Source organism: Podospora bellae-mahoneyi, chromosome 6, assembly GCF_035222275.1.
Source record: "Podospora bellae-mahoneyi strain CBS 112042 chromosome 6, whole genome shotgun sequence".
Classification (NCBI taxonomy): Eukaryota; Fungi; Ascomycota; class Sordariomycetes; order Sordariales; family Podosporaceae; genus Podospora; species Podospora bellae-mahoneyi.
In genome coordinates, this window is record NC_085885.1 from 155,477 (window position 1) to 180,653 (window position 25,177).

The 25,177-nt window shown below is 32.1% G+C and overlaps 3 protein-coding genes across 3 annotated transcripts; 2 read left to right on the forward strand and 1 right to left on the reverse strand.

Moving 5' to 3' along the window:
* Positions 1-140: 140 nt before the first annotated feature.
* On the forward strand, positions 141-1,849 carry QC761_611460 (uncharacterized protein). The gene is made up of 2 exons (XM_062881551.1): positions 141-1,046; positions 1,118-1,849. Exons 1-2 carry the CDS (start codon positions 278-280, stop codon positions 1,624-1,626), a joined length of 1,278 nt encoding a protein of 425 aa, XP_062729001.1. The 5' UTR covers positions 141-277; the 3' UTR covers positions 1,627-1,849.
* Positions 1,850-2,054: 205 nt separating this feature from the next.
* Positions 2,055-3,161, reverse strand: QC761_611465 (uncharacterized protein). The gene is made up of 2 exons (XM_062881552.1): positions 2,363-3,161; positions 2,055-2,309 (listed from the first exon to the last, which is right to left on the reverse strand). Exons 1-2 carry the CDS (start codon positions 2,887-2,889, stop codon positions 2,156-2,158), a joined length of 681 nt encoding a protein of 226 aa, XP_062729002.1. The 5' UTR covers positions 2,890-3,161; the 3' UTR covers positions 2,055-2,155.
* A 20,268-nt stretch (positions 3,162-23,429) lies between these two features.
* QC761_611470 (uncharacterized protein) lies at positions 23,430-24,752 on the forward strand. Its single transcript, XM_062881553.1, is given in 5 exon segments — positions 23,430-23,588; positions 23,653-24,009; positions 24,066-24,264; positions 24,340-24,641; positions 24,654-24,752. The coding sequence occupies 4 exon segments, from the start codon at positions 23,537-23,539 to the stop codon at positions 24,425-24,427; spliced, it is 696 nt and encodes a 231-aa protein (XP_062729003.1). The 5' UTR covers positions 23,430-23,536; the 3' UTR covers positions 24,428-24,641; positions 24,654-24,752.
* The last annotated feature ends 425 nt before the right edge of the window (positions 24,753-25,177 follow it).

Below are 25,177 nucleotides of genomic sequence, written 5' to 3' on the forward strand. Positions count from 1 at the left end.
AATTCAGATGAAGCCAGTAGCCAACTCCGATCATGTCTTCCTTGGTGATACAGCTTAGTAGAGAATAATCCCGGCTACCCGTACACGGAAGCTGCAACTGCATACTCCATACTCCCATAAATGCAACTTCCGTGCTACCTACCGGAGAGGGGTGTTGGTATTCATCAGACCAAGAGCGGGGAAGAGTTGAGCTTAGGGATAAGAACAGCCCTCTGTCCCTCCTCCGAAACCAAGCTTCCTGTTGTTCATCAACTGTTTTCCTCAGCTCGCCTTCAAAATGGTGTCTCTTACTGATCTCTTTCTCGTTTCCCTTTTGGTGCCAACCAGCCTTGGCTCTGCCCTGCCACCTCGGATCGATACGATTGACCAAAGGGGTGGACGGGTCACCTTGAAGCAAGTGCGCAATCCGCGTGGCCACAAAGCTTTCAACCCGGCCAGGGCAACATACAGAACCTTTCTCAAATACGGTGTCCCAGCTCCTGATTACATCAAGAAGGCAGTCGCCCATATCGACGAGGAACAAGAGGAGGCTTTTGCAAGGATAAAACGCGACACGGGCTCGGCGGCTGCCATACCCATCAACGAGGTAGACATTGCCTATGTCACCCCCGTCACCATCGGAACGCCCCCACAGACGCTCATGCTCGACTTGGACACTGGATCCTCGGATCTGTGGGTTTTCAGTAGCTTGACACCAAGCAACCAGGTCAGGGGCCAAGAGATTTACAGTCCCACCAAGTCGAGCACATCCAAGCTCCTCAGTGGCCACACATGGAGTATTAGATATGGAGATGGGTCCGGTTCTCGTGGCACTGTATACACGGACAACTTCACCATTGGCGGGCTTGAAGTGAAGAGCCAAGCTGTCCAAGCAGCCTTGGAGGTCTCCTCCAGCTTCACCCAGGAGCAAAGTCTCGACGGGCTTGTCGGTCTGGGCTTTTCGGCCCTCAACACTGTACGGCCAAGTAGCCAGTTGACCTTTTTCGACAACGCGCGACCAAATCTTGATGAGGAGGTTTTTACAGCCGATCTCAAGTATCACGCCAGTAAGGTCTTTCTTCTTCCACTCTTCTTGCCAATATCTCCAGAGCCCCTGTTAACAAATGACATGTCACAGCCGGCAGTTACGACTTTGGTTTCATTGACAGCAAGAAATACGCCGGAAACATCACCTACACGGCTGTTCAACAGTCGCCCGGGTACTGGACTCACTCACTGTCTGGGTATTCTGTTGGATCCGGGGCGTTTCACGCATCGCAAATCAGCGGAATCAGTGACACCGGTACTACATTGCTGTACCTCCCTACAGCTATCGTAACGGCATACTACCGCCAAGTCCAAGGAGCACAAAACTCCCAATACTACGGCGGGTACGTCTTCCCTTGTTCCAGCACCCTCCCCACATTCACTTTTGGCATTGAAGGTGCCAGGTTCACCATTCCTGCTTCATACATCAACTACACACGCATTTCCCCGACTTCCACGACGTGCTATGGCGGCTTACAGAGCAGCTCGGGTTTGGGGATCAATATCTTCGGCGATGTCGCGCTGAAAGCTGCGTTTGTGGTATTCAGTGGGACGAACCCGCCCAGAATTGGATTTGCTATCAAGCCATTGGCATCTTGACCGCCGTATTATGGAAACCTGATAAGAAGGAGGTCAGAAGGGACAGGGGGGGTAAGTCTGTAATGAGCTAGAGATATTTTTTACATGGGTGTTTCAGCGCTGGACAGCTCGGTCTCTTCTGTTGACATTTCTCATCGAACTACTCATAGCTTCACAACTCTGAATCTTAATTTGATATGTGGGTGGTTACTAAAGCATCACCTTTGTTGATTTTCATAGCCCATTACTTGTGTATCTTGATCTGTATGGGGAAGCATACAGTTATGTCCACATATGCTAAGGGAAAGGCTGCGGTTTTCTGACCAAGGTATTTTCAAAGTGAGGTCTTTTGGTTTCAGTACCCAGAGGCGCCCCAGGATAAGACCAAAACCACGTACACTCAAGTCACGAACTAAAGTCTACAGTTTTCATGTTGTCACTGAAAAGAGGACAGGTAAACTTTCCATTTGTCATGTTTAGCATAGATATAAACTTGACTCGTGAATGTTCTATCTGAATGAAAAGGCTCGCCCGCCATGCTAGTCCCTGCTCAATCCTCGTTTAACCCTACCACCTGGTAAGGCCACAGTGATGCATCTATAGGCTCGCAGTTGACTTCGGTGTTGGTGAAGTCCTCATTCTCGCTGACAGCCTCCGAGCAGGAGAAGGTTACTTGAGTTGTTCCCCGGGTGATAAACGTCCCACTAGGCATCATCAGTTCACATGTGGCTAAAATTACGGGGGATGGAATACGTACGAAATATCTCCTTCGCTGCAAGGGATAACCTCCTGGATTGCCAGCGAACCGGCTTCTTTATTGAACCTGAAGGCAACTTGAGATCCTTCTGGGGCGCCTTCACCCACAGAACACAGGTACTCTTGCTCGCCGTCAAAGAAACCGATATCAGAATCAGTATTGCTGGCCGCGGTGCAATCGGCGGTGTATGTGGTGGCGGTGTTGCTCAAGGTGAAGGAGAGATAGGCCCATGCATCGGGTTCTTTGCCGGAAACTGTGACGACAGACGATTCGTATTCAAGCTGCGAGATGGACCATTCAAGGTCAAGGATGGAATTCCAACACAGTCCATCTCTAGAGAGAATTGGCTTTGGGGTGGGAGTTGGAGCTGGTTCTGCGGGGCTCTCCTCCACCGCAGGGCCCTCCTCTCCAGCAAGTTCTTCGCGGGCCGAGATGATCTCGAGGGCACGGCGATGAACAACATGGGCCGGTCCAGCAGCAGCCGTGGCTGCCAAGATAAGGGCAGGAAGCAGAGCTTTGGTCAACATCTTGTCGTATACGTAGCTGCTGGGAAGATGCCGAGGATGTCGAGTTGCACGGTCAAAGAAGGTAGGCAGGTGTAAGCAAGAACATCGGAAACAGGGCGCAAGTCTGGCAATAAATAAACATTTTGGCTAGCACCTGAAAAGTTCAGGTTTTGGGGAGCCGATGTTTGTTTGGCTCTGGCTATTTTCGGCATCACGTCTCCCGCATCTTGCTCGGCCTCATTCACCCACGGGCCCTGTCACTTGCTGCCGCCATACAGACAAACTAAACCCCGTTTGCAGCGCAGAGGTCTCCCCATCCATTGTCCAAAACATGGTTCCCAATGGTTCTTAAATGTAAGGAGAGGCGGCAGAGCCGATCACCGTCGCGATATTGTCACTGTTGTGCACTGGTCTGGCCAAGAGGCTGCGCAGATACAACTGCTGGGCAAGGGCACACTGGTACCGAGGACCAGGGACCGCACCATCAACAGAATTGTCCGATTCAGTGTTGATAGGCTCATCTGTGCTGGGGTGTTACCGTGTCGGCATCATGCTTCCGGAGCACCTTGTTCCGGTTGCTGCAACCTTGGATGCAGGACCTAACACTCGCAACCAGGTAAGAAGATCTTATTCATCAGTGAAGGAAACATCATGGCCACAAATAGCAAACGGTCCCCGCATTTAGGTGAGAATATATTAAAACTAAGCCTCCACCCGATATATTGTCACCATTGAGGTCTTAGTCTCTCGTTATAACCATGGACTGGATAAATTGAATCCAGGTCCACGTGCGTGATAAAAATAGTATTTCTTGCACTTGACTCTTGATGAATGTAGATAGCTGGTGTAGCCCACATCTCACTGAGAACATGGAAGTTCACGTTAAAAGGAGTGAGCACTTGCGATAGGCAACCCTTGATAGAGGGCAGCTTTGAGGGTGGGATGGCTAGTCCACAGCCCTCAGTTGAAACCATATCTGTAGTAGGTAACGTATATTATAAGCGAGTCGTACATATAAGCGAGTCGTACAGTCTCCACCACCCTACAACAACTATCCTCAATTATACCGCAACAACATTAGGAAGCAACTACAATTACATCAGAAACGGCTGAATCAGATGATTCCTCAGCCTCCTGGCAAGTGCGCGCGTTATGGCCAGGCTTGCCGCACACACGTCGTACGAGCCCCCTCTACACTACCGCCATCCGGCTGTATTTCTTTCAATGCCTCCCTACCCACGGCTTTCTGGTCCAGTAGATCCTGTGCATCTTGCATAGTAAGTGATCCTCCGAGCCGTATACGTGTTTTTTAGCTCTCCAGCACTTACTTAATACCTTATTTGCCTTACGGAGCGAAAAAATCTTTACTTATAAGAGGGTTACTTAATATATTATAGTAACTATACCTTTAAGAAATTAATTTATAATACTTAATATAAAGGTCGGGGAATTACTTTCATAATCAATAATACAAATCTTAATAAACGTTAATTATAAATTAATTTCTTAAAGGTTTTATAGTGTTTAAAATACTGAAGGAAGTACCGTACTGTCACCGTTAACCCAACGACAGGTCGCGCAGTATGTGGGGCGCGGGCGTCCCCAGCCAATCATTAAGGAAGACAGGAGGCAGCCAATCAGGGCTGGCCAAAAGTGCTATGGCGCCAGGAGGCACGAGCACTCTGCAGGATGCAAGATGCTACGGGTGATCGAAGGCATAGCACGACGAGCACTCTGCAGGATGCAATGTGCTAGGAGTGATCGGGGCCATAGCAGGGCGAGCACCTCAGGGCCCCGAGGTCTATATATACGGAGGAACTGGCTAGTGTAGATAGACAGTTCCGCAGTATGCAATTCAAGTTACAATCGTTGGTATGTAGACTGTTGTGATCGAGACAAGCCATTGTTGTACACTGTTTAGCTGTACCGAACCAGGATTATTCAGAAGCAGCCTTCAACCGGTATCCCTTTCAGAGGTTCTGGATAGGGGTTCGTCATAGCTTATATACTGTTGCACAGCTTGCCAGATAGCTTTCCATCCATGGATAATATATTGCTGAGTAAGGTAGCATCCCAGTGTGTGTGAACCGGGCATGAGATCGTGTTGAGCCCAGGTGCACCTAACTAATAGTTGGAGGAATACAAATATCACTTCTGAGACAACCTGAAGCCCATAGATATCAGGGATGTTCTGGTTCCTATATCTCAGGGTAAGGTAAGGAGGGTGCGAGGAGGTATCAGCCACTTATATGTGCCCAGTACTGTTCAGTAAATAGTCTGTTGGCTCCCATGATTACGTATTCTAAGCGATGCGCTTACATGGAAATTCAGAGGTGGAGTTTCTCCACCCTGTTGGTATGGACTCGTTATCATCCTGGGGCAATATAAGCAGGGTACCCACCAGATGTAATCTACCTTCTACGACTTACAGAAGAAGGCTTTGTTTAGTCTAAAGTATAATTTAGTGTCAAGTATAAATCATCACGTATTATTATGAAACATAATGACCAGTACAACTTTCCTCTGCTATTGGAAGCGACCTATCTTATTAGCCAGAGGTGGCAGTAGAAGGAATCACTGCTCCTGGTCCTTATGCGCTGTATTCCTCTAGAGTTCACATTTCTGTCGTCAGTCATCGCCATCCCGTAGAGCAGTCTGAAGCGTCAGCCTCCTTGAATTATCGAATAGTTAGGTCAATACATATAACGTATATTATAAGCGAGTCGTATATATAAGCGAGTCGTACAGTCTCCACTACGACGCGTCCTCCTTACACCTAATATTAATTTTTTCCACAACCTAACATGCCTCCTACTTTAAAGGAAGCTAGGATACTTTTAGCCCTTAAGGCTCTCTAAAAGGACGAAAAATTAAGCCTCCGAGCTATAGCTAAGCTTTATAACGTACCACCTATAACTCTCTCTAACCGACGCGCCGGCCAGCCTGCACGATACAATATTACGCTTAAATCGAAGAAGTTTATTTAATCCGAAAAGGAGGCTATAATTCATTATATCATTAAGTTATTTACGCAAGCTTTTTTATTAAAGTTACGTAATATAAAATATAGCTAATTTATTATTATACGTATATAATACGCCTTTTATTAGTAAGCTTTAAATATATAACTTTATTAAATATTAATTATAGCTCTATACGTATTTTATATATAAATATAATTATTAAAAAACTAAATATAAAAATTTAAAGGTTATTACCGAGTAATTCACGCTTATATGGAATACTAAAGCTAAGTACGGTATTATAAATGATAATATTTATAATTCGACGAAACTAGGTTTATAATAAATATTATTTTTATGAATATAGTAATTATAACTTGTAACGGTTTTAATAAAGTGAAATTAATTTAGTTTAATAACCGTAAATAAATAATAATAATTTAAAAAATTAATATTTTTAATTAAACTATTTTACTTTTTATTATTTTAATAGTATAATATTACTTTATTTATTAATATATTAAATATAATTTATTATTTATTTAACGTATTATAATTACCGATAATAGTTAAATTATTAATCCGGTAAACCTAAATTAAATTAAGTATTTCGACTATTATATAGCGTTTCGTATAAAGGATAAATATTAATTATTAATCCTCGATGATTACGAAAGTTATTATTTAATTAAATTCGAGCGTTATTACTAATAAAATAATATTATTATACTTTATATACCTTTATACTTTTTTACTTTCTTTAATTACTCAATATTAATTATTTTAGGCCGTTAAAATAGGCGTATAGCCGTTAGATCGAAGGTTTAATATATATATATATATTAATTACGTAAATAAACTCGAGTTTCTTTATACTTTTTACGAAACTTTCTTTATTTCTATAACGGAGAAAAATATATAAAGTAGGTTTATAAGTACTAACCTTATACTATACGATTTAAAAAAAAAAATTTTAAACTAAATATAAAGTTTCGTATATTAATATTTCTATCCTTAAGGCCGGTTACGGTACTTCCTTAAGTATTTTAAATACTATAAAACTCTTAAAAAACTAACTTATTGTCACAGTTAACCCAACGGCAGGCCGCGCAGTATGTGGGGCGCGGGGCGTCCCCAGCCAATCATTAAGGAAACCAGGAGGCAGCCAATCAAGGCTGGCCAGAAGTGCTACGGCGCCAAGAGGCCTGAGCAGTCTGCAGGATGTAAGATACTACGGGTAATCGAAGGCGTAGTACGACGAGCACTTTGCAGGATGCAAAGTGCTAGGAGTGATCGGGGCCGTAGCAAGGCGAGCACCTCAGGGCCCCGAGATTTATATATACGGAGGAACTGGCTAGTATAGATAGATAGTTCTATGGTATATAATTTAAATCATAATTATAGTATCTTATAATTATATTAAGATATTTTATTATATATTATTTAGCTATACCGAACTAGGATTATTTAGAAATAACCTTTAACCGGTATCCCTTTTAGAGATTCTAAATAGGGATTCGTTATATATTATATATTTACTTTAACTTTATTATAAATAAATTAAAAGCGTTTTTTTATTATTATAGCCGGACTTAAAACGTTTAAATAAAAAGCGTTCCGCTTAACTTAAATAATAAAGGACCTACTATTATTAATACTTAATTTACTATAAAATAAATAATATAGTATTTTAAAAAATTTAAAAACGAAATTTAATAAATTTAAAAATAAATTATTATTATATTAACTTTATTTAAAGTAATAATTAAATTCCTAATATTAAAATACTATAAAGGAAAAAAAGTAAAGCTTAAAGGGTTTTTAATTTAATTTAAAACTTATTTTCGTTAATATTTAAATTAATTTATTAACGAAAAGTCGAAAATTATTTTCGCGGTTATTAAACTTAAAAATAAGGCTTTTGTATAATTTAAATTTATTTTCGATAATTATTATAAAGAAAAGTTAACCGATTAAAAAAAATTATTATAGAATATTTCGAAAGTTATTATATTTTTAAAACTAAGCTTAAAAAGGTATTTAAGGAATATAATAAAATAAAGCGTATATAAAAAAAGCTTATAAACTTATATTAAACGTACTTAACGGTTAATTATATAACTTTATTTAAAATCGATAATCTACGTAATATTATTAACGATAAGGGATTAATATAGTTTTTTTATAATAGCGTTAAAAAAAAAGTAAAAAATAAATTATATAAAGAGTCGAGGCTTAATACTATCGATAAATATATTATTATAATTATACGGATCGACGATCAGTAGTTTTAGCGTCGTACGGAAAAGAAGAATAATAATAAAGGTTACTATAGTAATAAGGGGTATTTCGGTAATAACCGCTTTAACGATAAATATAAAAGACGATATTTTAGTACTAATTATTCCGGTATTATATATTTAAGACCGATAAACGTCGATATTATATAATAGTAAAGGTTATAAAGCTAGGGCTAAGGTAAAAATAATTTTAAATATTTTAATTATAGTAAAATAAAATATTTTAAAAAGGATTATTAAATATTTAAACGATTCGGTTAAAAAAGAAAGTCGTAATTACTATTATATTAAAGGGACCGAAAATAATAAAAATAATAATTATTAAGTATTAATAAAGTAAAATAATAAAATTAAAAAGTTTTTTAATTAATATATTAAATAAAAGGAAATAAAGTTTTAAAAATTATAAAAAATAATAAAAAAGTTAAAAACGGAATAGGAAAAAAAAATCTTTAAATATAAATATTATAAAATTAATTAATATAAATTATTATAGAAATTATTATAAAAATCGCTAAAAGTAATAATTTTATATAAAGATTTATTAAATAAATAATACTAGAAAGGTAGTACGGTAAATATAGATTTATTATCTTATAAAATATATTATAGCTTATAAAGCTTATATATAAAAGTTAAAAAAAATATTAGAAAAGTAAAAAAATCGTTAATATTAAAATTATAAAAATATTAAAAAATATATTAATACCTATATAGTATATATTCTATAAAGGAAATATAATATAACTTTATTTTAAATATTTAGAATATTAAAAAATATTTTAATTTTAATATATTATATATAAATATATAAAATATTATTAAAGTAAATTACTATATAATTACTAGCGGGTACGTAAAGTAAATAAAAAAAGTAAATTATAATTAATTAAAAAAATTATAGTTAAATAAAAAAAGGTTTAATAAAAAAACTTAAATAATTATTTTTTATAAAAGGTTTAAAACTTAATTAAATTAACAAATAATCTTTAAATTATATAAATTATATTAAAGTATATAAAATATTACGTTAAATATATAAAAAGTTAAAATACGGATAATAATATACGTTTCTCGAAGGAAATAATATTAAGATAGTACTTAAGTTTAAACTACGTTATATATTTACGGGAAAAAGTTAAATAATATTATTAAAATAAAGTATATAAAATTAAGTAAAAAAACCGTTATTAAATAAAGATACGAGAAAGTATTAAGGAAGTAAAAAACGGAAAATAAAAGGAAATTAAATAAATATAATTAAAAAACTTTATATTATTAATTAATCCGGAATAAAAGGATACTTTTAAATAATATAATTATTTAAAAAACGATTCGCGGTTTTTTACAAAAGTTATTAATTTTTAATAAATTATAAATAGTATTTTCGAAGGTATTAACGTAAAGCGAAAGTATAGAATAATAATTTAAGGTTTATTAATAAAGTTATTATTATATAAGAAAAAAGTAAAAAAAATAAATATCTTTAGGTTACTATATAATAAAAAAATCTTTAAATAATAATATTAATAAATAATAATACCGAAACGAACTGAATTTCGTTATAGTTTATATATTAAGCGAGAATACTATAAAAGAAAAAAAAGGAATGGATCGTTATATAAAGATTATTTCGTACGTAAAAGGTTTATAAGGAAATACTATTTTTAAATATTATAGTCGAAAGAAAAATAATTTTAATTATATTCGATATTATAAATATAAGACCTTCGAAAAATATAATTTTAAAATAATTATAGTATAAAAATTATAATTTAAATATCGATTAAAGGAATAATAATTATTTATAATTAAAAGAATTTTAAAAATATTTAATTAACGATAAAAGATTAAAAGTATATACGGAGTAAAGTATAAAATAAATACTTTTTACGGTATTATTATAAAAAACTTAAAAAATAATAATATACTTTATTAATATAAGCGGTAAGATCGAAAAAATAAAGTTAATAATATTAATAAAAATATTGGAAATTAATAAATATATTTATTATAATAATATAAAAAAGGGTAAGAAAAAGGCGGTACCGGTAGAATATTAAAAATATTTAACTTTTATAATTAAATATTTAGAGAAGCTTTTAAAGCGAGGGCTATAAAATTATAAAATTAAATTAAAAGAGGAAGTTAAATTATAGTTATTTAAATATATTATATTAATAATAAATAAAATAAAGAATTATAAAAGTATTTAAATAAAAATTTAAAAAAAAAGTTATATTAAGGAATCTATATTATTAATAGGATCCCTTATTTTTTTTATACTAAAGAAAAATAAAGGCCTACGATTATATATAAATTATTAATAATTAAATAATAAAATAATAAAAAATAATTATTTATTATTATTAATATTTAAATTATAAAATTAATTAGTAAGAGCGCGATATTTTATACGCTTAAATATATTTATCGGATATATTTATATATAGATTAAAAAAAGAAACGAATAAAAAATAGTATTTTATATACCCTATAATTATTTTAAATATTTTATAATACTATTTAAACTAATTAATATACTTATAATATTTTAATTTCTTATTAATTATATAATATAGAAATACCTCGATAAAATAATAATATATTATTTCGATAACGTTTTTATTTACTTACGTACTTTAAAGGAATATAAACGGTACGTACGAAAGATACTTAATGCATTATACGAAGCCGGACTTTTAATTAATAAAGAGAAAAGTAAGTTTTACGTATAAAAAATAATATATTTAAAATACTTAATATTATTGAATAAAATTTATATAAAATTTAAAAAAATTATAATAGTTTAGGATTAATTTATATTATAATTATAAATATATATTAAGGAATTTTTAAAGTTTATAAATTTTTATAAAATATCTATTCAAAGGTATATAAATATTATAAAGTTTTTTAATTACTTAATTAAAAAAGATATAGAGTTCCGGTAAGGGTAAAAAAAAAAGTAAGCCTTTTAGGAATTAAAAAAGGTTATTTTAAAGGATTTAATATTTAAATTATTAAACCCTAATTAATTATTTAAAATCGAAGTAAATATATTAAATTATATAATTAATAAATAATTAAAATAATAAAATAACGATAATAAATTATATTTAATAGCTTTCTTTTCGAAAAAACTTAAAAAAATATATTAAAATTATTTAATTTATAATAAAAAACTATTCGTTATTATTAAAGCGTTCGAGGAGTAAAGGCTATACTTTAATAATATTAAATACGAAATATAGATTTATACGGATTATAAGAATCTATAGTACTTTATTATTATAAAAGTTTTTAACGCGCGATAAATACGATAGTTAAAGTTTCTTTTAAAATTTAATTTTTAAATTAATTATAAAAAAAGATCGGAGAATACTAAAGTAAATATATTTAACTAACGTACCGATTATTATAAAAATATATTTAAGGAATTATTATTATTCTTTAAAAAAATACTTATTAATATTTTTAAATATTTATTATAATTATAAATAAAGTATTATATAATATATTATAAAAAAGTTATTTCTAATAAATATTAAAGGAAATTAAAAATAATATTATAAAGTAATATTAGTAAAAAGAATTAAAGCTATAGGGTATTTAAAAAAATAATTAAAGAAGGCTATAGTATAAGAATCGGACGTACGTAAAGCTAGGTAATCGGACGATATTAATAATAAATATTTATATATCGAAGCTCGGAGGATATATAGGTATCGTTAAAATTATAGAAAAGATTAAATAGTATTTTAATTAGCCGAGAATTAGGAACGACGTTAAAGAAGTTATTTAATTATATTATACGTACGAAAAAATAAGGATTATAAAGTATAAACTTTATAAATTTTTAAAATTACTATTAATAGCGGAATAGCTATAAAATTTAATTATTATAAACTTTATTATTAAATTATTAAAGTTTAAAAATATAATAATCGGCGTTAAATATAATAATATATTAATAGTAATCGATAGGTTTATTAAATAAATATATTTTTTATTATATAAAAAGATTTAGTTAATAAAATAATTAATAAACGTAATACTATAATATATTATAGTAATATATATATAGTTAAAGGAATTTATTATGGATTATAATATTAAATTTATATCGAAATTTTAAAAAATATTAATAACGAGGTTAAAGATAGTAAATAAAATATTATTAATTTATTATTTTTAAATAAACGGTTAAACGGAGCGGCTTAATTAAATCGTAGAATAATATTTATAAAATTATATTAATTTCGAGTAAAATAATTAAATTAAATTATTATTTACGGTATAGTTAGCGTATAATATATTATTAACGGAGATTACGAAAGTTATACCTTTCTTCGCGAATTTTAATTACGAAATAGATTTATAATAGGGACTTACAGTTAAAGTATTTAAGGCCGGAGTTAAAGTAAATAAAATATATATATTTTATAGTAAATTTAAATAAAAATTAAAGTTTATAAAAGAAAGAATACGGAAATACTATAATATTAAAAGGCTTAAAGAATCTTACTTTAAAAAGGAAAATATAATATTCTTTTCTATATATAATTTATATATTAAGAAACCTAATAAAAAGCTAAACTATAGGCGAATAGGCTTATTTAAAGTTAAAAGGAAGATATCGGAGACGGTATTCGAACTAAAGTTACCCCGTACGATACGTTTACGGTTATATACTTTTTATATTTTACTTTTAAAACCCGTATTACCGGTAAGTAAAGCTAATATATAGGTTATAACGAAGGACGAAAAAAAAAAGTATAATATAAAAAAAATATTAAATTTATAATTTAATAAAGGTTAATTAAAATATTTAATTAATTAATTAAAATCTTTAATTATAAATAATTTATAAAAATTATAAATATACTTTAATTACTTAAAAAAATTAAAAGAATTTTATTAATAATATTTAACCTAAATAAATAAAAATAAATCTGGGCTTAAAAGGACTTTATTAAGCCTTTTTAACTTAAAAAAATTTCGGTAAAATTCGAATTTATACCTCCGGTAAAATAATTAGTATACTATACGCTATACTATAAGGTTAAAAAGTATAAAGAAAATTAAATATAAATAACGTTACGCGTTTTAATTACTTTAGAAAGTAAAAGGTATATTATTAATAATATCTTACGTAATTAGGAAGGAAAGACCGGCTATACTAGAATTAAAAGAAAGGTCGGTAAATTAGTCGAGGCTTAAAGTAAAATTTAAAAAAGAAAAAATTAAAATAAAAATAGTAATAAAAGAAAAGGTAACAAAAGTATTTATTACCGGCGGGCTATATAGGTTAATAAACTACGTAAAAGATTTTCTTTCTTCCTCTTTAAAGAGACGAGATTTATAATAAAAGGTAATAAAGGTTCGTACTTCGAAAGTACGCGATTATACTTTAAAACGGAGGAACTTACTTAAAGTAATTTACTTTTTAATATTTAAACGCTCTTTTTCTTTAATGAAAGGACGGACTATAGGGTTAGTAAAGAAATATATAATAGTTTAAAAAAGGATTTACGATTTACGTTATAAATATTATAATAAAAGCGATTCGACTTAATATATAGGAAGTATCGGTTATATCGAGAGGAAGCTATATATTTAAGGCTATTTTTTTTATAATAAATATATTTAGGTATAATAAAATTAAACTTTTTAAAGAAAAGTATTTAATTATAGCGGTAGTCGGTATTTATATAAATAGGTTTTTTTATACGGTTAAATATAACGGTAAAATAAAAGAGGAGGAAAATTTATTATAGGGATACTATAGGAAAAGAGAATTAAGGATTATTTTAAGAATATAATTACCGGGTATGACGAACCCCTATCCAGAACCTCTGAAAGGGATACCGGTTAAAGGCTGCTTCTGAATAATCCTGGTTCGGTACAGCTAAATAGTGTACGACAAGATGTCTCGATGTAAACACTAAATACCGTGAATATAAGCTTGAATTGCATACTACGGAACTATCTATCTATACCAGCCAGTTCCTCCATATATATAGATCAGGGGACCGTGGACCGTTGGCTTATAGACGGTCCTCGGTCCTCTCTGGATTGGCCGATACTGGACCGTGGACCGTGAGACCTACCACGGTCCCCGGTCCCCACCTTATTGGTCTGTTCCGTCCTACTAGACCGTGAGCCCCGCTCGATCGCCCGGTCCAGCCCTGATTAGTCCGATGTACCTTACTATTTTCTAAAACTATAATATAATACTCCCCCTCCTAGGCTAAAGCCCCTACGGCCTAATCTTCTTTTATTATTAACGATACCGTAAGTCTTTTCTTCCTTACCTTTCTTTTATCTTTACTATATTTAACCGTATATAAAAACGTTATTATAAGACTAATTAGTTTACTATTTTCGCCTCGCGAATCTTCTACTATAGTTCTTCCGTTATACCGTACTCTATTTATTTTACTTTAAAATATTTATATATTATAGTCCTTAAATCTTTATAATATATTAAGTACGTACGCTATAAAATTCCGTATAACGGTTCTAACGTCGGTTCCGCTCATAAATATATCCCTTTTTTTTTCCTATACTATAATTAACTATTTAATAGTAACCCGAGCAATAAAAAAGTAAAATAAATTTAAGTATAAAAAGTAAAAATTTAAAAATTAATTTTTATAATTAATTATTAAATTAATCCGGATAAAACGAATACGCCGCTCTTTCCGTAATCGTAAAGAACGTCTTTTCGCGCGGGGTATTTAGGAGGAGGATACCCGGATAGTATAGTCCGCCGTACCGCCCTTTAGTTTCTCGGGTACCTCTACGCCGCCTACCGCCGCGTAGGATACCGCCCTATAGACTCCTTAAACCCTAGATCCCTCCGTAGGCCTTAACTAACCTTCTAATCTTTCTTTCGACTCTAATACGGCCGGTCCTTCCTTCTTAACCGCCTAGAATACCGTTAATAATACATCTTTTACTTCCTAAAGTAATTAAGGCGCGTAGTATTATTTATATTTAATTTTCTTTATACTTTTTAACTTCGTAATATAGTATATAATACGTTAACTACTTTACCGGAGGCGCGGGTTTAAATCCTACCGAGGTTCTCCTAGCTTTATTTTATAGCTATTTAGTTATAAGTTAGGGCTAGCTTTTTATCGTTTACTAGTAATATATTTTTTATAATAGTAGGAATATATAATATTAATTAGGCTAGGATTCCTTTTTACCTTTTAACCTTATAGTATAATATATAGTACGCCGACTACTTTATCGGAAGCGTAAATTCGACTTTTACTAAAGTTCTTTTAAGCTTAAAAGGGCCTAATAAAGTCCTTTTACGCCTAAATTTATTTTTATTTATTTAGATTTTAGCCGGTTTAAATATTATTAATAAAATTCTTTTAGTTTTTTTAGGTAATTAAAGTATATTTATAGCTCCCACGAATTATTTAAAGCTAAATATCTTAATTAACTAATTAAATACTTTAATTAACTTCTATTAAACCGTAAATCTAATATCTTTTTTATATTATACTTTTTTTCTTTATCCTCCGTTACGGCCTATATATTAGCCTTACTTATCGGTAGTGCAGGCTCCAGAAGTGAAATGTAAAAAGTATATAACTGTAGACGTATCGTACGGGGTAGTCCCAGTTTAAATACCGTCTCCGATATCTTCCTTTTAACCTTAAACGGGCCTACTCGCCTATAGTTTAGCTTCTTACTAGGTCTTTTAATATATAAATTACGTATAGAAAGGAATATTATATTTCCTTCTTTAAAGCGAGGTCCCTTAAGCCTTTTAGTATTATAATATTTCTATATTCTTTTCTTTATAAACTTTAATTTTTATTTAAATTTACTATAAAATATATATATTTTATTTACTTTAACTCCGGCCTTAAGTACCTTAACCGTAAGTCTTTACCGTAAGTTTACTTCGTAACCGAAATTTATGAAAAAAGGTATAATTTTTATAGTTTCCGTTAGCGATATATTATATATTAGTTATACCGTAAGTAATAATTTAATTTAATTATTTTACTCGAAATTTATATAATTTTATAAATATTATTTTATAATTTAATTAAGCTACTTCGTTTAACTATTTATTTAAAAGTAGTAGGCTAATAACGACTTACTTATTACCCCTAGCCTCGCTATTAACGCTCTTTAAAATTTTAATACGAATTTAATATTACGATCCGTAATAAACTTTTTTAATTATATATATATTACTATAATATATTATAGTATTACGTTTGCTAATTACTTTACCGATTAAGTTTCTTTATATAGTAAAAAGTATACTTACTTAGTAAGCTTATCGATTACCGTTAAAATATTATTGTATTTAACGCCGGTTACTATATTTTTAAACTTTAGTAATTTAATAATAAAGTTTATAATAATTAAACTTTATAGCCGTTCCGCTATTAATAATAACTTTAAAAATCCGTAAAGCTTATACTTTATAACCTTCGTTCTTTTATATATATAGTATAACTAAATAACTTCTTTAACGTTATTTTTAATCCTTAACTAATTAAAGTATTACTTAATCTTTTCTATAGTCTTAGCGATACCTATATATCCTCCGAACTTTAATATATAAATATCTATTAGTAATATCGTCCGATTACTTAGTTTTACGTACGCCCGATTCCTATACTATAGCCTTCCCTAATTATTTTTCTAAATACCTTATAACTTTAGTTCTTTTTACTAATATTATTTTATAATATTAGTACTTAACTTCCTTTAATATTTATTAAAAGTAGCTTTTTTCCGATATATTATATAATATTTTATTTACGACTATAATAAATACTTAAAAGTACTATTAAATACTTTTTTAAATAATAGTAGTAACTCCCTAAATATATTCTTATAGTAATCGGTACGCCGGCTAAATACGTTTACCTTAATATTTTCCGATCCCTTTTTATAATTAATTTAAAAATTAAATTCCGAAAGGAACTTTAACTATTATATTTATTATATATTAAGGATTTTCGTAATAGTAAAGTACCGTAGGTTTTTATAATTTATATAAACTTATATTTCGTATTTAATATTATTAAAATATAGCTTTTACTTTTCGAACGCTTCGATAATAATAAATAGCTTTTTATTATAGATTAAATAGTTTTAACGTACTTTCTCGAGCTTCTTTAAAAAGAAAATTATTAAGTATAATTTATTATTATTATCTTTCTATTTTAATTACTTACCGATTATATAATTTAATATATTTACCTTAACCTTAAATAGTTAATTAGGGTTTAATAATTTAAATACCGGGTCTTTTAAAATAGCCTCTTTTAGCTCCTGGAAAGCCTACTTTTCTTACCGGAACTCTACGTCCTTCTTAATTAAGTAGTTAAAAGGCCTCGCGATACTTACGTACTTTCGAATAAATATCTAATAAAAATTCGTAAACCCTAAAAATTCTTTAATATATATTTATAATTATAACGTAAGTTAATCCTTAATTACTATAATTTTCCTAAATTCTATACGAACCTTACCTAACGATATTAAATATCCTAAATATACTATTTTTTATACGTAAAATTCGCTCTTTTCTTTATTAATTAAGAGTCCGGCTCTATATAGCGCGTCGAGTATCTCTCGTACGTACCGCTTATATTCCTCTAAAGTACGTAAGTAAATAAGAACGTTGTCGAGATAATATATTACTATTTTATCGAGGTACTTCTATATTATATAATTAACGAGAGATTAAAATATTACGGGTATATTAGTTAACCTAAATAGTATTACGAGATATTTAAAATAATTATAAGGCGTACGAAACGCTATTTTCCATTTATTTCTTTTTTTAATTTATATATAGGCGTATCCGATAAATATATTTAAGCGTATAAAGTATTACGCCCCGGTTAATTAATTTTATAACTTAAATATTAACGGTAGCGGGTAATTATTTTTTATTATTTTATTATTTAATTATTAATAATTTATATATAATTGTAAGTTACTATCCTTTTTCGGTACGAAGAAAACGGGATATCCTATTAGCGATATAGACTCCCTAATATAGTTTTTTTTTAAATTTTCGTTTAAATATTTCCGTAGCTCTTTACTTTACTTATCGTTAGTATAATATACCTTAAATAACTATAATTTAACTTTCTTTTTTAATTTAATTTTATAATCTTACGGTTTTCGCTCTAGAAACCCCTCTAAATATTTAGCCGTAAAAGCTAAATATCCTTAATATTTTACTAATATTACTTTTTTTTTATTTTTTTTTATATTATTATAATAAATATATTTATTAACTTTTAATATTTTTATTAATATTATTAACTTTATTTTTTCGATCTTATTACTTATATTAATAGAGTATATTATTATTTCTTAAGCTTCTTACGGTAATACTATAGAGGGTATTTATCTTATATTTTACTCCGTACGTACCCCTAATCTCCTATCGTTAATTAAATACTTTTAAAGTTCTTTTAATTATAAATAATTACCGTCCCTCTAATCGATATCTAGGTTATAATCTTTATACTATAGTTACCTTAGGATTATATCTTTCGAGGGTCCTATATTTATAATATTAAATATAATTAAGGTTATTTTTCCTTTGACTATAATATTTAGGGGTAGTATCTCCCTATAGACCTTTTACGTACGAAATGGTCCTTATATAACGATCCATTCCTTCTTTTTCTTTTATAATATCCGGGTCTAGTATATAAACTATAGCGAAATTAGGTTTGTTTCTATATTATTATTTATTAATATTATTATTTAAAGATTTTTTTATTATATAGTAATTTAAAGGTATTTATTTCTTTTACTTTTTTCTTATATAATAATAACTTTATTAATAAACCTTAAATTATTATTTTATACCTTTACTTTACGCCGATACTTTCGAAAATACCGTTCGTAATCCGTTAAAGGTTAACGGCCTTTACGAAGGACCGCAAATCGTTTCCTAAATAATTATATCGTTTAAAAATATTTTTTTACTCCGGGTTAATTAATAATATAAAGTTTTTTAATTATACCCGTTTAACTTCCTTTTATTTTTTATCTTTTACTTTCTTAATACTTTCTTATATCCTTATCTAATAGCGGTTTTTCTACTTAATTTTATACGTTTTATTTTAATAATACTATTTAACTTTCTCCCGTAAGTATATAATATAGTCTAGGCTTAAGTACTATCTTAATATTATTTCCTTTAAGGAACGTATATTATTATTTATATTCTAACCTTTTATATACTTAATATAGTATTTTATATACTTTAATACGATTTATATAACCTAAAGGCTACCCTTTAGTTTAACCGGATTTTAAACCTTTTATAAAAGATAATCGTTTAGGTCTTTCTATTAAGCTTTTTCTTATTTAATTATAATTTTCTTAATTAATTATAGTTTACTTTTCTTACTTACTTTACGTACCGGCTAATAACCGTATAATAATTTACTTTAATAATACTCTATATATCTATATATAATATATTAAAATTAAAATACTTTTTAATATTTTAAATATTTAAAATAAAATTATACCGTATTTCCCTCGCAAAGTATATACTATATAGGTATTAATATATTTTTTAATATTTTCGCGATTTTAATATTAACGACTTTCTTACTTTTTTAATATTTTTTTTAACTTTTATATATAAGCTTTATAAGCTACGATATATCCTATAAAATAATAAATTTATATTTACCGTACTACCTTTCCGGTATTATTTATTTAATAAGTTTTTACGTAAGACTATTACTTTTAACGATTTCCGTAGTAATTTCTATAATAATCCGTACTAATTAATTTTATAATATTTATATTTAAAGATTTCTTTCCTTATACTTCGCTTTTAACCTTTTTACTATTTTCCGTAACTCTTAGAACTTTATTTCCTTTTATTCGGTATACTAATTAAAATCTCTTTTTAATCCTATTACTTCGCCTTATTAATATCCGATAATTATTATTTTTATAACCCTCGGTCCCTTTAATATAGTAATAGCCGCAATCTCTTTTTTTTAACTAAATCGTTTAAATACTTAATAGTCTTTCTTAAAGTATTTTACCTTACTATAATTAAAATATTTAAAATTATTCTTACTTTAGTTTTAGCTTTACGGCTTTTATTATTATATAATATTAATATTTATTAGTCCTAAATATATAGTACCGGAATAGTTAATACTAAAGTATTATTTTTTATATTTATTATTAAAATAATTATTATTAAAGTACCTTTTATTATCGTAATAATCCTTATTATTACTTTTTTTCTTCGTATAACGCTAAAATTATTAATCGTCGATCCGTATAGCTATAATAATATACTTATTAATAGTATTAAGCCTCGACTTTTTATATAATTTATCCTTTACCTTTTCCTTAAAGCTATTATAGAAAAGCTATATTAATCCTTTATCGTTAATAATATTACGTAGGCTATCGATTTTAAATAAAGTCGTATAATTAACTGCTAAGCGCGTCTAACGTAGGTTTACGAGCCTCTCTTATACGTACTTTACCTTATCGTACTTTTTAAATACTTCTTTAAACTTAATTTTAAAAATACAGTAGCTTTCGAAATATTTTATAATAATCTTTTCTTAATCGAATAATTCCTCTTTATAATAATTATTAAAGATAGGTTTAAATTACACGAAAGCCCTATTCTTAAGTCTAATAGCCGCGAAAATAACCTTCGACTCTTTATTAATAAATTAATTTAGGTATTAACGAAAATAAATTTTAAACTAAATTAAAAACCTTTTAAGCTTTACTTTTTTTCCTTTATAGCGCTCCGGTATTAAGAACTTAGATATTACTTTAGGCAAGGTTAATATAGTAATAATCTATTCCCGAGTCTACTAGGCCTCGTCTTTAAGCTCCTTAAAACGCTACATTACTTACTTTACGGTGGGTCGAATATTAATAGTAGTAGGTCCCTCACTGTTTAGGCTAGGCGGGATATCTCTTATCTAAACGTTCTTAAGTCCGGCTATAGTAGTAAAAAAACGCCTTTAATTTATCCGTAATAGAGTTAAAGTAAGTATATAACGTATAATAAACCCTTATCCAGAACCTCTAAAAGGGATACCGGTTAAAGGCTACTTTTAAATAATCCTGGTTCGGTACAGCTAAACAGTATATAATAAAATATCTCGATGTAAACACTAGATACCGTGAATATAAGCTTGAATTGCATACTACGGAACTGTCTATCTATACCGGCCAGTTCCTCCGTATATATAGATCAGGGGACCGTGGACCGTTGGCTTACAGACGGTCCTCGGTCCTCTCCAGATTGGCCGATACTGGACCGTGGACCGTGAGACCCACCACGGTCCCCGGTCCCCACCTTATTGGTCCGTTCCGTCCTACTGGACCGTGAGCCCCGCTCGATCGCCCGGTCCAGCCCTGATTGGTCCGGTGTGCCCCACTGTCTCCCAAAACCGTGACACCGGGATATCGACCTAGGAGGAGGGGCATTATATTATAATTAACCTAACGGCAGGCCGCGCAGTATGTAGGGCGCGGGACGTCCCTAGTTAATTATTAAAGAAACTAGGAGGTAGCTAATTAAGGCTGGCTAAAAGTACTACGGCGCTAAGAGGCCTGAGTAGTCTGCAGGATGCAAGATGCTACGGGTGATCGAAGGCGTAGCACGACGAGCACTTTATAGGATGTAAAGTGCTAGGAGTGATCGGGGCCGTAGTAGGGCGAGTACCTTAGGGCCCCGAGGTCTATATATACGGAGGAACTGGCTAGTGTAGATAGATAGTTCCGCAGTATACAATTCAAGTTATAGTTATAGTATCTTATAATTACATTGAGACATCTTGTCGTACACTGTTTAACTGTACCGAACCAGGATTATTCAGAAACAGCCTTTAACCGGTATCCCTTTCAGAGGTTCTGGATAGGGGTTCGTCATACTTATATTTAACGCTTATTAAAACTTATATTATTAATTATTAAAATAACTCCCGGACTTTAATATTAAATACTATAGATTAATTTATTAAAAATACGATAACTATAATATATTAAATAGCCCTTTTATAGGCAAAGGTCTCTTCGCTCTGTAAAGCTAATGAGGTACTAAATAAGCGCCGGAAAGCTAAAAAAATATATATACGGCTCGGAGGATCACTTACTACGCAAGATACACAGGATCTACTAGACCAGAAGGCCGTGGGTGGGGAGGTAGTGGAAAAAATACAGCCGGATGGCGGTAGTATAGGGGGGGCTCGTACGACGGTTCGGTGCTGTAGTGTGTGCGGCAAGCCTGGCCATAACGCGCGCACTTGCCAGGAGGCTGGGGAATCATCTGATTCAGCCGTTTCTGATGTGATTGTAGTTGCTTCCTAATATTGTTGCGGTATAATTGAGGATAGTTGTTGTAGGGTGGTGGAGACTGTACGACTCGCTTATATGGACGACTCGCTTATAATATACGTTACAAGGATAGCTGGTCCAGTCTGTTTTTATAGGGCGAAAAAGCAGCACCAAGCGAACCAACTCAACCGTTCGGATAAATAGTACAAGCTTTCACCTACGTGATTCTTGGTTGCGGCAGGTGCCTTCTTATGACGAACCCCTATCCAGAACCTCTGAAAGGGATACTGGTTGAAGGCTACTTCTGAACAATCCTGGTTCGGTACAGCTAAACAGTGTACAACAATGGCTTGTCTTGATCACAACAGGCTAGATACCAACAATTGTGACTTGTATTGCATACTGCGGAACTGTCTATCTACACCAGCCAGTTCCTCCGTATATATAGACCTTGTGCCAAGCCATATTTACTTCTTGCTCAGTGCCCTTGGCACACTGATCACGACTGCTTAGTCTGCTCAGTGCCCTTGGCGTACTGATCAGTCGTCCCTTACTGTGATTGGCTCTTCTTATACCTTCTTCCGATTGGCCCCTATTCCCGTGGCCCCACAACCCGTTCCGTACCAGGGTTGTAACCCTTCTCATTGAAAATAGCAGCGTGAATGACAAACCTGCAGCTTCAAAGTTCTTTTATGCCAGGGTAAACGGATTACACGACACCTGAAAGAGACGAATGGAATGCCGAACTCCAAAGCCGGATGTAATATATTCGTGGTCGTTCTCAATTTATACAACTACCGGGTTCACCTACAACCCAGTTAAATCTGGCTAAACCTGGCCAACTTGGAAGCCCAAGAAGCTTGGTGATCCGTAACAGGCAGCTCCACGGAGGTAAGCTGCCGATTTGTGGATTTCTGGAACACATGACAGAGAATGAGACATTCAGGTATTTATCACCCGTGATTCCCAGTAAACTGGCAAGATTTCCATTTTTTCACAAAGAAGGCCACCTTCATCAATTCTGAATTAATCTACTCTCTTACGGAAGGCAACATGAAGATTCTCAGCGTATTCTTACTCACAGCTGTCGCTGTTGAGGGTCATTGTACGTTTGTGTTCACTGATATACAGCCTACTAGCCTGCAAGACTAACACAGCTCCCTATAAAGACACATTTCCTAGACTCGTCGTCAACGGCAAGACCGTGGAAGACAGAGACTGGCTCTTTACCCGTCAAACTAAGAACGCGCAGTCCAAGTCAGGCATTGAAAATCCCTCCAGCGGAGATATCAGGTGTTACTCTTCCACAACAGCCCCCCAAATTGCCACAGTCCCCGCAGGCGCTTCGGTGAACTACATTTCTACTCAACAAATCAACCACCCTGGCCCCACCCAATACTATCTCGCTCGCGTCCCTGTAGGCTCATCAGCAAAGACCTGGGACGGTTCCGGAAGCGTTTGGTGGAAGTTTGCATCAACCATGCCCTACTATGATGCCAACAAACAGCTTGTCTGGCCTGCTCAGAGTACATGCCTATGTCGCTATCCTGCCATATTTTGGACTTGAGTTGACAACAACCAGACACATATGCTACTCACCCCGCGGTCATTCCGGCCAACACCCCGAGCGGCGAATATCTCCTACGAGTAGAGCAGATTGCCTTGCACATGGCTAGCCAAGCAAACAAGGCACAGTTTTATATCTCCTGCTCACAAATCAACATTACCAACGGAGGAAACGGAACTCCAGGCCCAACCGTCTCCCTCCCTGGGGCCTATAGGTGGGATACCCATCCTGCATAACTCTAGCTCATGAGCCCATGTACCTAGTGACTAATTTGTAACTTTCCACCCAGGTCCAACGACCCTGGAATTCAGGTGAATATCTACAACCTCCAGCCAGATGCCTATCGCGCTCCAGGTCCTGCGCCCTGGCAGGGTTAGGTCGAGTCAACAGCTCTGGGGCACATCTGTGTTGGCGATGGAGGCTATGAATGGGAGGGACAAGTCCACATCCGATACCAAGTCGCTCGCTAGGCTGGTTGGATTTTCAAGATGAAAGATCATTCCTTTTTATCTGTATCCATTCATGCAGGATATACAGGCATGGGATGGAGTGAAGCTTATCTGGCAGGCTAGACAAGAGATGGGACAAGAGATGGGACAAGAGACTTGTGGTTGTACTTTCTCAACTTCTTCAAGTGACTCATTTTGCTACCTACCATACGGCTAAGTGTCGGACACTGCTTGTTATGTTGTTGCTGATATCGTGTGAGCCCATCCATTAGCCTGCCCGTTGAAAACTGCACCTTGGGTATCAATAAAGGCCCAGTAAATGTCTATGGCAAAACGTGAAAGAACTCATGCATGATGCATGCGGTCAAGCAGGGAGAAAACCATTCAATGTTGTAAATCCCCATTCGAAAGGCGGAGAGGTTGTTGTTTGTGCTTGCCTGAGTTGATCTGTTGCTGCTTGAGCTGTTTGACGGCTTGAAAAGCAGAGAGAAAATTACGGAAAAGCGTGAAGGCTATAAGTCAGCAGTATTGCTTTGTATGACAGGTAGTAGAAATGGTTTTGAATGGAAGAAGTCAATGCTGAAGTTGAAAAAGTGGACAAAATCCATGCACTTTTTCGTGGCTTCCCCTCGTTAAACCTTACATAGGTAGGAGGACAGGGCCTGTATTTCAGTTTAT